Source organism: Haliotis rufescens, unplaced genomic scaffold (genome assembly GCF_023055435.1).
Source record: "Haliotis rufescens isolate VD_foot unplaced genomic scaffold, xgHalRufe1.0.p SCAF_10, whole genome shotgun sequence".
Taxonomy (NCBI): Eukaryota; Metazoa; Mollusca; class Gastropoda; order Lepetellida; family Haliotidae; genus Haliotis; species Haliotis rufescens.
Genome location: NW_025963780.1, coordinates 41,804,332 through 41,816,066, shown reverse-complemented (window position 1 = coordinate 41,816,066; position 11,735 = coordinate 41,804,332). Strand labels below are relative to the sequence as shown.

General features: G+C 38.6%; 1 protein-coding gene across 2 annotated transcripts; it reads right to left on the bottom strand.

The window, feature by feature from the left end:
* Positions 1-2,832: 2,832 nt before the first annotated feature.
* On the bottom strand, positions 2,833-11,138 carry LOC124146744 (glycoprotein-N-acetylgalactosamine 3-beta-galactosyltransferase 1-like). 2 transcript variants are annotated; one of them, XM_048390824.1, is made up of 4 exons: positions 11,009-11,138; positions 10,390-10,858; positions 5,689-6,347; positions 2,833-3,719 (listed from the first exon to the last, which is right to left on the bottom strand). In XM_048390824.1, the coding sequence occupies exons 2-4, from the start codon at positions 10,688-10,690 to the stop codon at positions 2,838-2,840; spliced, it is 1,842 nt and encodes a 613-aa protein (XP_048246781.1). In that variant the 5' UTR covers positions 10,691-10,858; positions 11,009-11,138; the 3' UTR covers positions 2,833-2,837. The 2 variants fall into 2 exon arrangements, with proteins under 2 accessions (XP_048246781.1, XP_046373147.2); XM_046517191.2 differs by having other exon boundaries at positions 10,390-10,823.
* Between the last annotated feature and the right edge of the window lie 597 nt (positions 11,139-11,735).

The following is an 11,735-nucleotide window of genomic DNA, read 5'->3' as shown; positions in this document are numbered from 1 at the left end:
AAACAATACCACTGTTGTAAGAAGGTATCTATGAGCCTTTGTGTACACAATTTCACAAAATGTTCACGACAATCTACATTTTGACGTTGTCAAGCAGAACCAAAGCCTAAATCATTAATGAGCTTTTTAACTGAAGAAACCCAGTTTTGCTTTCCATTTTTGTCATACAGTATCATCATTTCATAACATTTTTTGGGGTACCTATCATTTGGCATCCGTAATAGCCTTAACCAGTACTTTATGACTTTAATTTGTGCATTTATATATAATGGAAATCTACCACATTCATCATATACAACTACATTGGAGGTGTTTATCTTTACTCCTAAATATCTTTTGCATGCATGTAACATGCACCTTTTCAATCAATTCTAGCTGATGTACTCCCCAAACCTCAGCCCCATATAGTAGAATTGGCTTTATTTTTGTGTCAAATTTAAAAAAAAAAAGATTATAATTTACACTCTCAATAGGTCTGAGACGTTTAAGTATCGCATAGAGAATTTTTCTTTGCTTGTGTTGCAGCCTGTATTGAATGAAAAGTCCAAGACAATTTAATAGAAACATTTACTCCCAAATATTTATAGCTTGTAACTACGTCCAGTTAACTGTCTTTGTACAAACATTTCTCCCTTTTTGATAACATTCCGCCGTTTTTAAATACAATAACTTTGGTCTTTTTTGTGTTAACACTTAAACCAAATTGTTCACAAAATTGCTCCAGCACATTTATCTGACTTTGAAGTCCGGGTACAGTACTCGAAATCATTACGACATCATCGGCAAACAGAAGCAAATATATTTTAACAATATCTGGGTTTAGCTGAATGCCACCTTTACAATTGCTTTGTATTTCTTCTGCCAGCTCGTTAATAAAGAAAGAAAAGAGAAAAGGACTTAATATACATCCTTGTCGAACGCCTACGTTGCATTCAAAATCTTCTGAGTACTTACCATTACTTCTTAAACAAGCCTCTACTTGTTCATAGATACTTGATAATAGTTTCAACATCTTCCTGCTTGTCCTTCGTAATTTAAGCAAGGCCCAAAACTTATCACGGTTAACTGAGTCAGATGCTTTTGAAAAATCTACAAAAAGCGCATAAAGTTTCCCTCCTTTACTTGATAAATAACGTTGAATTAAGGAATGTAACACACAAAAATTGTCTATAGTTGAGTACCCCTCTCTAAAACCAGCTTGTGCCTCATCTATTTTCTTAAATGATTCAGCCCAAAATACTAATCTTCTATTAATGATATCTAAGAATATTTTACACAATATGCTTAATAATGTGATGCCTCTGTACTTATTGGTACCATTTACATTACCTTGTTTGTGAAGAGAAATGATAATGCCCACTGACCAATCTTTGGGAAAATTGGAGTTTTCAAAAATAGCATTAAACAAGACTTCTAAATATGGGACAATTATATCTGAGGAATTCTTAAAAAACTCGGGTATTACGTTGTCAATGCCAGGAGAATTTTCTTTTTTCAATCTTTGTATACTTGAAGTGATTTCTTCTCTTGAAATGGGAAAATCTAACATATCAGCTACTAAACTAGCCTCCCCACTGTCTATTTCGATGTCTTCCTGCAAATCTTCACTGTTATTGTCAAAAGAAAATAAGTCTCTAAAATGTTTATACCAGGTATCTATGTTTATGTCATTTTTATAAACCTGTCTTTTACCATTCAAGTGTTTGAGAGCAGACCGGAACGTTTTTGGATCATTAATGCTACTTTCTAGTTTTTCTCGCTGTCTCGCTTTGTATTCCCCTTTTTTATTTCTGCATGTACTATTATACTTATTCTAGCCTGGTTGTAAATTGATAAGGATACTGCATCTTTAGTTTTCCTAAATATATTTAAGCACCTACATCTTTCCTTTTTGAGGAAGTCACACTTCTCATACACATATAAGACTTACACAATGCTTCAACCAAATATTGCACACTTTCATTAATGTCAGTTTATGCCACTTCCATTGATCTGTGAAGTTAAGTCAGAACAGCAATGAAACAGTTGTGGTGAATATATAAAATAATCAATGACACTAGTCCCATTATGACCTACGTAGGTAAAATCACCCACATCCGAGTCAGAGCCACATCTCCCATTCATTATGTGAAGTACTGAGCACAAATACAGCAAACATTTGCCGAACTTATTAACAGTAGTGTCACGTGAATATCGCCTGATACGAAAATGATCAAGCAAATAGTCCATAAGGTTGTGTTCATAGCCCTGAATGTGTTCAATAATGTCATCTTCAACATAGTCCGGGTCATTGCCTGTGCAGGCATTAAAATCTCCACCGAAAAAGGGTATGACGTCCCCTTCTATATCCAACAGTATATCAAGAATATCTTCTTGAAAAAGGGAAATACCATTTTTACTTTCTAATCCAGTATGGTTATACAATGCTGAATTCTCAGGGTGAATATACACTGTGGAATATAAAACATCTGATGTAAGACCAAATAGTGTCTTGTCCAATAAAAAAAATATGCACCTCTTTGTATTTTTAGTCCATTTCATGTATTTAACAAAATCCTTTCTTAACAAAACAGTTGTTCCACCTGATAATCTCCCAGTTTGGGTTATCTTTATAATACAGATTTATCATGTGGCTTTATTACATCATCATACCAGCTGCATATATGATCAATTGTTTCAATGCCACGTAATAATTTTTGTGAACACCTAATATATGCAAAATACATAATCGAAAATCAATCACATGACGTCCTCTTTGTTACTCCGCATGTCTGTTAACCTCCTGTGTTCCGGGTGCCACCATGAATGTCTGTTGACCTCCTGAGTTCCACGTGCCACTACGCATGTCTGTTGACCTTCTGAGTTCCGGGTTTCACATCCGCTTGTCTGTTGACCTCCTGAGTTCCGAGTTTCACATCCGCTTGTCTGTTGACCTCCTGAGATCCGGGTTTTACATTCGCTTGTCTGTTGAGCTCCTGAGTTCCGGGTTTCACATCCGCTTGTCTGTTGACCTCCTGAGTTCCCGGTTTCACATCCGCTTGTCTGTTGACCTCCTGAGTTCCGGGTTTCACGTCCACTTGTCTGTTGACCTCCTGAGTTCCGGGTTTCACATCCGCGTGTCTGTTGACCTCCTGAGTTCCGGGTTTCACATCCGCGTGTCTGTTGACCTCATGAGTTCCGGGTTTCACATCCACTTGTCTGTTGACCTCCTGAGTTCCGGGTTTCACATTTGCTTGTCTGTTGACCTCATGAGTTCCGGATTTCACATCCACTTGTTTGTTGACCTCCTGAGCTCCGGGTTTCACGTTCGCTTGTCTGTTGACCTCCTGAGTTCCCGGTTTCACGTCCACTTGTCTGTTGACCTCCTGAGTTCCGGGTTTGACGTCCACTTGTCTGTTGACCTCCTGAGTTCCGGGTTTCACATCCGCTTGTCTGTTGACCTCCTGAGTTCCGGGTTTCACATCCGCTGGTTTGTTGACCTCCTGAGTTCCGGGTTTCACGTCCACTTGTCTGTTGAGCTCCTGAGTTCTGGGTTTCACATCCGCTTGTCTGTTGACCTCCTGAGTTCTGGGTTTCACGTCCACTTGTCTGTTGAGCTCCTGGGTTCCGGACACAATGCCATACGGTCGTAAGTGATAGATGTAAAACTCCAGAGCGTGCATCTTCTTTGGAGACACGTAGTGGAAGGATATGGCGTAGTTGGAGATGTTCTCTGTGCCCTTCAAAAATATACGTTTTCATGAAAAAGTTTAATCCAGTTAAACATTAATCTAACGCATACATTCATTCCATACGAACGAAACAAGAATGGGCATGGTTCTAGCTATTTGATTCGTAGTTTAAAAAACTCCTTATCTCCTTATAAACATTATACTCGATTACGAAATAATTCTAACTGTTTGGAAATCTGTACTATTGACCGGTGGCTATATACCACCGGAAAAAAGTAACTGTGCTTCAAATAAATTGGTGTAAATGTTGGTCACGTGATCAATGTTTTATCGTAAATGTAAGGGACAAAAACCTTTCTGCATTCAAGTCTACTGTACGATTTCGACGATGTCGTGAGCATGCGTTTATGAATGAAGATACCAGGTGTCCTGCCCCACCAGTGGCATCCGTCACAAACACATGCAAAGGCAAGTCAATTGTTCACCTGAACACATTACGGAAACATTATGTTGCAAACACAGTGATGCCTGTCCTCGCAATTGTCGAACGTAAAATACCTTTTGTCCATAAAGCAAGGACGTGTATCAATCATATGTTCCAATTCTTACGAGTAAACAGGGGAACATATGGTGCAAGTCAAACTAGGGAATTGTCTTGTCAATGATGCGTCACATTTGAAAATGCCCTCAACATAATTTTGAACCTTTTCATGGGGCCCTTACTGTTGCAACCTTGATCAAACATCTTTTGAGCAAGGGTCGTATGATCCTTTTATGAAATCTTGGTTGAAAGAACATGCTCGATTGTACCTTAAATTTTGTGGAATGCATACACCAAGGGCTTGAACTGCGGGAATATTGCTCGACAAAAAGGTAAAGTTGACGATTGGAAAGTTGAAGTCATCCATCTTGTCAAACAGTCTTGTGGAGAGTGTTTTGTAACTCTGAATCTCGTCTAAATATGAAACAAATGAGGCCTCACTGGTCTCCTTTATTTCTAGTTCAGGTGCTTAAATACGTGGAAGGGAATTGTCTATGTGACGGATAAGCACGACTCCGAGGTTATGGTCGAGGAACTAAGACAGAGGCAAGAGGGTATCGGCAATGTAAGATAGAGGAACTTCGCTCCTCGATCTTACATTGTGAATACCAGATTCACTTATGAACTGTCGAAATGCAAGAAATACTAGAAAAATAAGAGAACATTTAGATACCTTATAGCAAAACAATAAAGTGTGTCGTGGTTTAAAAGGAATTCAATCGAAGCGATAGAAAAGCCACTTGCAACATAGACCAACTGACTGTAAAATTGAACCAAGTACAAATTTCATCTACAACTCAACTCATCAGGTCTCACAAGTAAAACGTAAAGCCTCATACCAGGTCTAACTAGGAAAAAGTAAATCCTCCCAAGAGGCTAATACGAGATAGAAGATACCAACAATACAAAAGGCACACGTTTGCAGTTGGTTTATAATGGATGGTTATTGAAAGATATCTGTCATCGATATATCCGATATAACTTCTTGGCCAAGTTACCTTGTTCTAACTTTGCCAATCCGATCCGAAATACCAATTCATATCCATAAAGAAATAGATCAGCAAGAAACGGAGCACAGTTGGTGCCCATGGGGATGCCTACTTCTTATCTCAATGTCTTACCCCCAAATTCATTGAAGAAGGGGATGGTGTAACAACTCATTTAACAATGTCAATATCGGGCGTGAACACCATTTGCGTTGATACAGGCGATGCAGCGGCGGCGCATAGAAGACACCGGATGATTGAAAGGAACCTGGGGATGTTGAACTTTATATGAAGCACAGTTACTTTAAAATATTTTATATTTTATATATAGGTATCTTAAATACTCTCAATTGGTGAATATACAAGTATACATCCTCCAGACCTGTGGATATAAGTACATGTATAATAATTACTCTCCGTTTTTGTATTCAGATATGATGCTTTTCTTGTTCGTGCCGAAGATTTTGAAAACATTTTGAGTTTGTCTTACCTTCTTAGCACCATTTGCATCGAATTTGTAATACCACTTTGGGTATCCACCAAACAGGTGTGTCTCGGGGTCAAAACAGTGGAACCTGCTCCTCCCGAGGGCGTCTAGAGTATTGACTGTCCTCACCCCTAGATTTTGCATACATTTGCCCATTTCTAAGTCCTCTGGGCCGAAATCTTGTCGACATACACTGGGATCACGACCTTTCTCTCCAAATCTCCTCAGCGCTTCCTTACTCAGCACATAACCCCCTCCGCCGCTGTAGTACCCTTGTTTTACGTACACCTTAAAATGATGGCCAAAAAATACAGGTTCGGATTTGTTTTGGGACGTCAGAAAGTACCGGAGGTTCTCTAAAATAACATATGTGTCATCGTCAGCCTTCATGAACCAATCAGCATCATCAAAGTGGTTTTCGTAGATGTAACGGAAAGCCTGCATCGTTTTGGCTGTCAAATGCCGCCGACCTTCCGACACGTTTAATCCGATTGTAGGGAACTTTGGATCCGTCACAGAGCTCATGAAGAGCACTTTGTTGCAGCGCCTGCTCCATGTGTCGCGAACTACACGTGCTTTAACATCGAGATTCTTAGGGGACGTCATAATCCAGCAGAGTACACGCTCCTTTTGATACAGAGCCTTGGATATGGCATCATCATCTGTTAAAACAAATTAAGAATCAGTTATTCCTGTTTGAGCTATTTCGTGAAATAACATCACACAGTTAGAGTGGTAGATTGATGTATTGCAGCTATATATAGGCGAGAAACACCAGTGAGTGAGTAAGTAGGGCTTTACGCCGCATTCAGCAATATTCCAGCAAGATCATGGGAGGTCATGGGTATCCCACCCTCCCCAAGAGACAGCCAGAATGAGATTCTCACATTGTAGCAATTGGGGGAACTCGTTATTTATGCTTAACTGAATATAACTTGGTTTTCAACTGCTCCCATAGGACATATGCATTTATAATAGACATAAAGCTTTCGTAGATTTGTTTAACAAAAACCCTGAGTGTCAAGCTGGATTTCGTACTTGCTACTCTACAACTGATAATATTTTTACACAACAATCACTAATTCAGAAATATTTATCCAAATCCAGGGGTAGATTTTATTGTTTATCCGTAGACTTCCATAAAGCTTTTGATTCTATCAATAGAGATCTTTTATGGTATGTGTTAGCTCAACAAGATATTAAAGGCAAAGTGCTGAATATAATTCGTGATATGTATTCTACGACAACATCAGCTGTTAAAACATCAAATGTTAGCATTTCCGAATATTTTGATTGTTTAAGCGGTGTACGTCAAGGTTGTATTCTATGTCCACTTCTATTTAGTATGCTTTTAAACCAACTTGAAGATGAATTACAGCAGCATGGCGGGAGAGGTATTTTTGTACTTTTAAGATTTCCTTTTATTACTATATGCAGATGTTTTATGTCTGTTTTCTGAAAGTGTTATTAGTTTGCAAAAGAAAATACATATATTGTAGAAATTTTGTTCAAAGTGGGGTTTGAAAGTTAATTTCAAGAAAACTGAAATCCTTGTGTTCCTCAGCGTTGGTATACTTAAGAATGCTTGGTATCATACTTTCAAACAGACTGTCATGGTCAAACTTAGTACAAACACTTATTAATAAAGCTAGTAAAGCAATTGCAATCGAAATTAAAAAATCTTCTCAAATAAAACCTATTCTGTTGTATTCATCCGAGGTATGGGGTTGTCATAAATGGGAGGCATTAGAAAAGTTACATGTAAAATATTGTAAATATGTTCTAGGTGTTGGCAAATCTTCTACTACTGCATCTGTTTTAAGTGAGTGTGGTCGGTGTAATATATATTGCGATTCACTCTCCAGATGCACTAAATATTGGTGTAAACTTGTATGCATTATCGGATACTAGATATCCAAAGCAATGTTATGACATGTTGAGAAGATTGGACGAGCAAGTCAGAGTTACATCGGCCTCAAATGTTACAAAATTACTTTATTCATATTGTTTAAATTATGAATGGAATAATCAAAGTATCGGTAATATTAATTTATTTCTTTTAGAATTTTAACAAAGAGTTAAAGACTGTTGTGTTCAATCTCATTTTTCAAGGTTAAATGAGCATTCAAATTTAGATTTAGACTCCACTATAAAGTCAACTTTCACAATTGAACCATATTTGCATCATATACACCACAGGGACCTAGGGAGATGTTTACCATTATTAAGAATGAGAGAATTACACATTATGAAAAATATAGGTACGCCGGAGGGTGTACCTAGAAACCTTAGATTCTGACCTTATTGTAAAAATATTATCGAAGATGAGTTACATTTTTGTTAGTATGCCCAACTTATGATATTTTAAGACACAGATATATTCCCAACAATAACTTTAAAAAATGAGCACTCTCTCAGAACTTTACTACGAACTTCTAACATTGAAACCTTGTCATTATGTGCTAAATACATAAAAGATGTCCTATCTTTACGTTCTTCATTATTATAATTCTAATTTGTACTTTAATTGCACTCTGTACCTCTTGATATTGTACCACCACTTTGTATATAACACATCTATATTGTACTTGGGCCTGTGGCCTTTATACCGAAATAAACTTCTTTTTCTGTGCATTTATGTATTCAAAGACGTTTTTGCGTTCCTAAATGGCATTAATATATCTTTATAAGATGCCAATCAAAATTATGATTAGTAACTAAGCTTGTGAGAACATGTTTCGTAACTAAATGATGGCAGAGTATATTGTTCATAATAAGACCAGTGAGGTGGGGTGAAATTGGGTTTAACGTCGCGTCAAAGATTGTTGCACTTATATAGCGACGTGCATGCACGTGTATGTGTGTGTGGCTGCTTGTACTAGTCCGGACTGATGCCGATTTATAGTGCTAGCTCAATGAGATACCATGCCGCAGTTTAACATGAATACCCCACTCAGACACAGTATACTGACTCCGAGCCGACCAGTCCTTGTTTTAGCCCCTTAATGCCGAGCGCCAGACAGGGTAACAACAAGTACAATCTTTTAACGTTTTTTGGTATGACGAGCCCGGGGATCGAACCCCGGACCTTCCGCTCTCAGGGCGGACGCTCTACCACAAGACTAAATGGCATTAATATATCTTTATAAGATGCCAATCAAAATTATGATTAGTAACTAAGCTTGTGAGAACATGTTTCGTAACTAAATGATGGCAGAGATGGCTCTCCGGGCGGACGCTCTACCACAAGACCACGGAGGCGCTCGATAAGACCAGTGGCATCCTCCTGTCTTTAAATGTTTGTTTTTTCTATAATACCTTCTTATCAAACTATTCAACCTTTCAATGGACGTTCATCCGATAGTAATCGTCCTTAGTAGTTTATTCTCGAAACTGTAAATAATGAAACTTCAACGAAACAATATTCCATAAAAAGGCAAATTCTGAAGTGATGCATGATACTTCGTATGATAGCTATATGATAGCATGGACTAGTTAACCTGATGTCACACGGTCAAATAGGCAGCCACGTATGACCCGGTCAATTATATGGCCTTAGGTCGCGGCATTGCATCAACATACTGGTAGTTGAGGACCGTTTGTAACACGGAATACCGCGTATACGGTTGTTGAGTTAACAACCCTCATTTGAAGGGCAACATTAATTTTATAGAAACTGTTATGTAGAAAGAGGCACCAGTTCAGTGCATGTTTAAAAAGTATTGAACAGAATTATGCTTTGGAAACGAAACGTGACGATATGTGGGCGTGTGTGCATGACGGTATGTTATATTGATTCTAAGTTTGGTTTTGCAGCAAATACTCTGTATGTATGTTGGAGAGGTTGAGCAAAATTGTCTTTTGAAAATATGTTGATGAGACAATTCGATTGGAAAATAGTGACACACGTCATTGCCAAGTGGTTGTTTATGTACAGTCATAGACACAGTTCAAAATGTTGAATCGATAGCATTGAATACTTTTCCTATACATTAATGTTACATATCGTTATGTTGATGTCCGATAAATGTTGAATAAATGTTCCACATAATACTGAATACTGGTAGTTGGCGTGTATATTTTCTTTTCACATTGACCAAATTCAAAGTGTGCAGGATATATTCCAGGTCGATATTACGTCAATGGTTTATGATTATGGTAAGGGTTGTGTTCATACATATAAAATCTACTTAACATAATTACACACGCATATCATAAGAGTAAACTCGGCAAGATTGATTACACTGTGTGAATGAAACTAGACTCCAGTTCAACGCCCGTGCTGCTTGTGGTTTAAACCAAAGTGGTAAACGCGTCAGACCTTTATCACTTCGGGCTTTCATCCGCCGTGATATAACCGACACATTGTTCAAAGCGGCGTCAAATACAGAATTTCATCCCTTAAGCGTGTCCGAAACCTAAGATCGTGTGTTCGAAACTCAAATACTCCTCACGATTATGTGTCATGGTTTGTCAGCACCATACCCGTGCTCGTAGGTTATGCCAGTATGGTAGAAGTCTTAGACCTGCGTCGCTTTGGCCTCTCCTGTCATATCCAGCTGACACGCCGTGATATAGCTGAAATTAATTTCAAAGCGGCGTTACATTTTCTCAGCTGTGGTATAGCTGAAATCCAGTTCAGAATCGTATTAAACCAAACCCGTTAACCCAGATGGCATATTATAATGTGATATTGAAACTAACCTTTATGAAGATGCAGGTCCTCAAATTTGACATTTCCAGACAGGTATTGCCCCAATGACTTCTGAACGTCTTCGTGTAGGTCATTCGATAGCTTTTGTACCTCTCGTGAATGTACAGCTCGTGAATTGACAGTGTTCACAATAGAGGAGACGAAACGAACGCCATGTTGGTCTGTTGTAAAGGTCACAACAAAAATGGTCACCAAAGTTAATCCAATTGTTAATCCTAGTAGAACTGCAGATAGTTTCCTGAAAGAAGGGAATGTCGCCATTTCCACAGCTGTGTTGCTGCGGTTGTACATACGCGGTATAAATATCCCACTGTGACATCTGATGCATCAGTACTTCAATATGTAGGATTGGGTCTAGGTGTGACCTCTGATTTAATCTACCCGGTAGGCACAGTATAGATCTTGTCTTTCAACTCTGCACCACCTGAATCTCAGTAAACCGTCGATAGTTTAAACAGGCTGAAATATATATATGAATTGATCAGACGTAGGTGGGACGGCGAATATGCTACACAGAGATGATACAAGAAACAATGAACAAAGGAAACTGAATTTGAACAAAATCATAAATTTTCCTGAAATGACAGTTTACACTTGAATGTTTTTTACCGTGATCGCCTTAATGCTTGCAGGGCTCATGTTTTCATACATCTCAAAGTCGCACACTTCAAATAGCCATCGTTCCAACATAACTGAACAAGTGTTAGTACAAGAACCATCTGTTTACTAGGTGCGTTTACCATCGTTTCGATACTATTAATGCCCTGACATTGAAGTGTAAAATTCAATACGAGGTTGGTTGCAGTAGCAGGTGTCAATTGTGAGGCGACAGTCAGCCTGTTGATAGGCTTGTCAAAATATACTGAACCAAATTAAAAACTTCACAATTCTAAAATTTTATCATTTTGACCAGTTATCATTGTGGGCCCTTATTGTGTATTTAAACAGTAATGGCCACGTATTGTCTTCAGATAACACCCGTTTTTGTGCAGGTGAATCGATCAAAATCATGTGCACAGCACTAAAGTGGCAAAAGTGTTTTTTCACGTGCAACTGGTCACGTGGCCATAATACCGCACGTGTTTTCAGCCATACTTTTAGCAATCATTAACAAAAAAAAGAAAAACACAAGAAAACAAAAGTCTTTACGGCCATTTGTCATGCCACGCCTTCAAATGTGCAACCTGAACGTGCCATCGGCATGTTGCAGACGGGAACGTCCGTAGTTGAAGTCGCAAGGACGATGGGTTGTAGTCGACGGACTGTTTATGATTTACAGACGCGTCTACAGCAAACGGGTACCACCGCTGATCGCCCTCGGCCGGGTCGACCACGT

Excerpts from the sequence above, each read along its gene's own strand:
- LOC124146744 (XM_048390824.1), bottom strand. The coding sequence starts at position 10,690 with ATGTACAACCGCAGCAACACAGCTGTGGAAATGGCGACATTCCCTTCT. Across the intron at positions 6,348-10,389 it reads GGACCTGCATCTTCATAAAG|ATGATGATGCCATATCCAAG; the intron begins GTTAGTTTCAAT and ends TTGTTTTAACAG. Across the intron at positions 3,720-5,688 it reads ATGCAAATGGTGCTAAGAAG|GGCACAGAGAACATCTCCAA; the intron begins GTAAGACAAACT and ends ATATTTTTGAAG.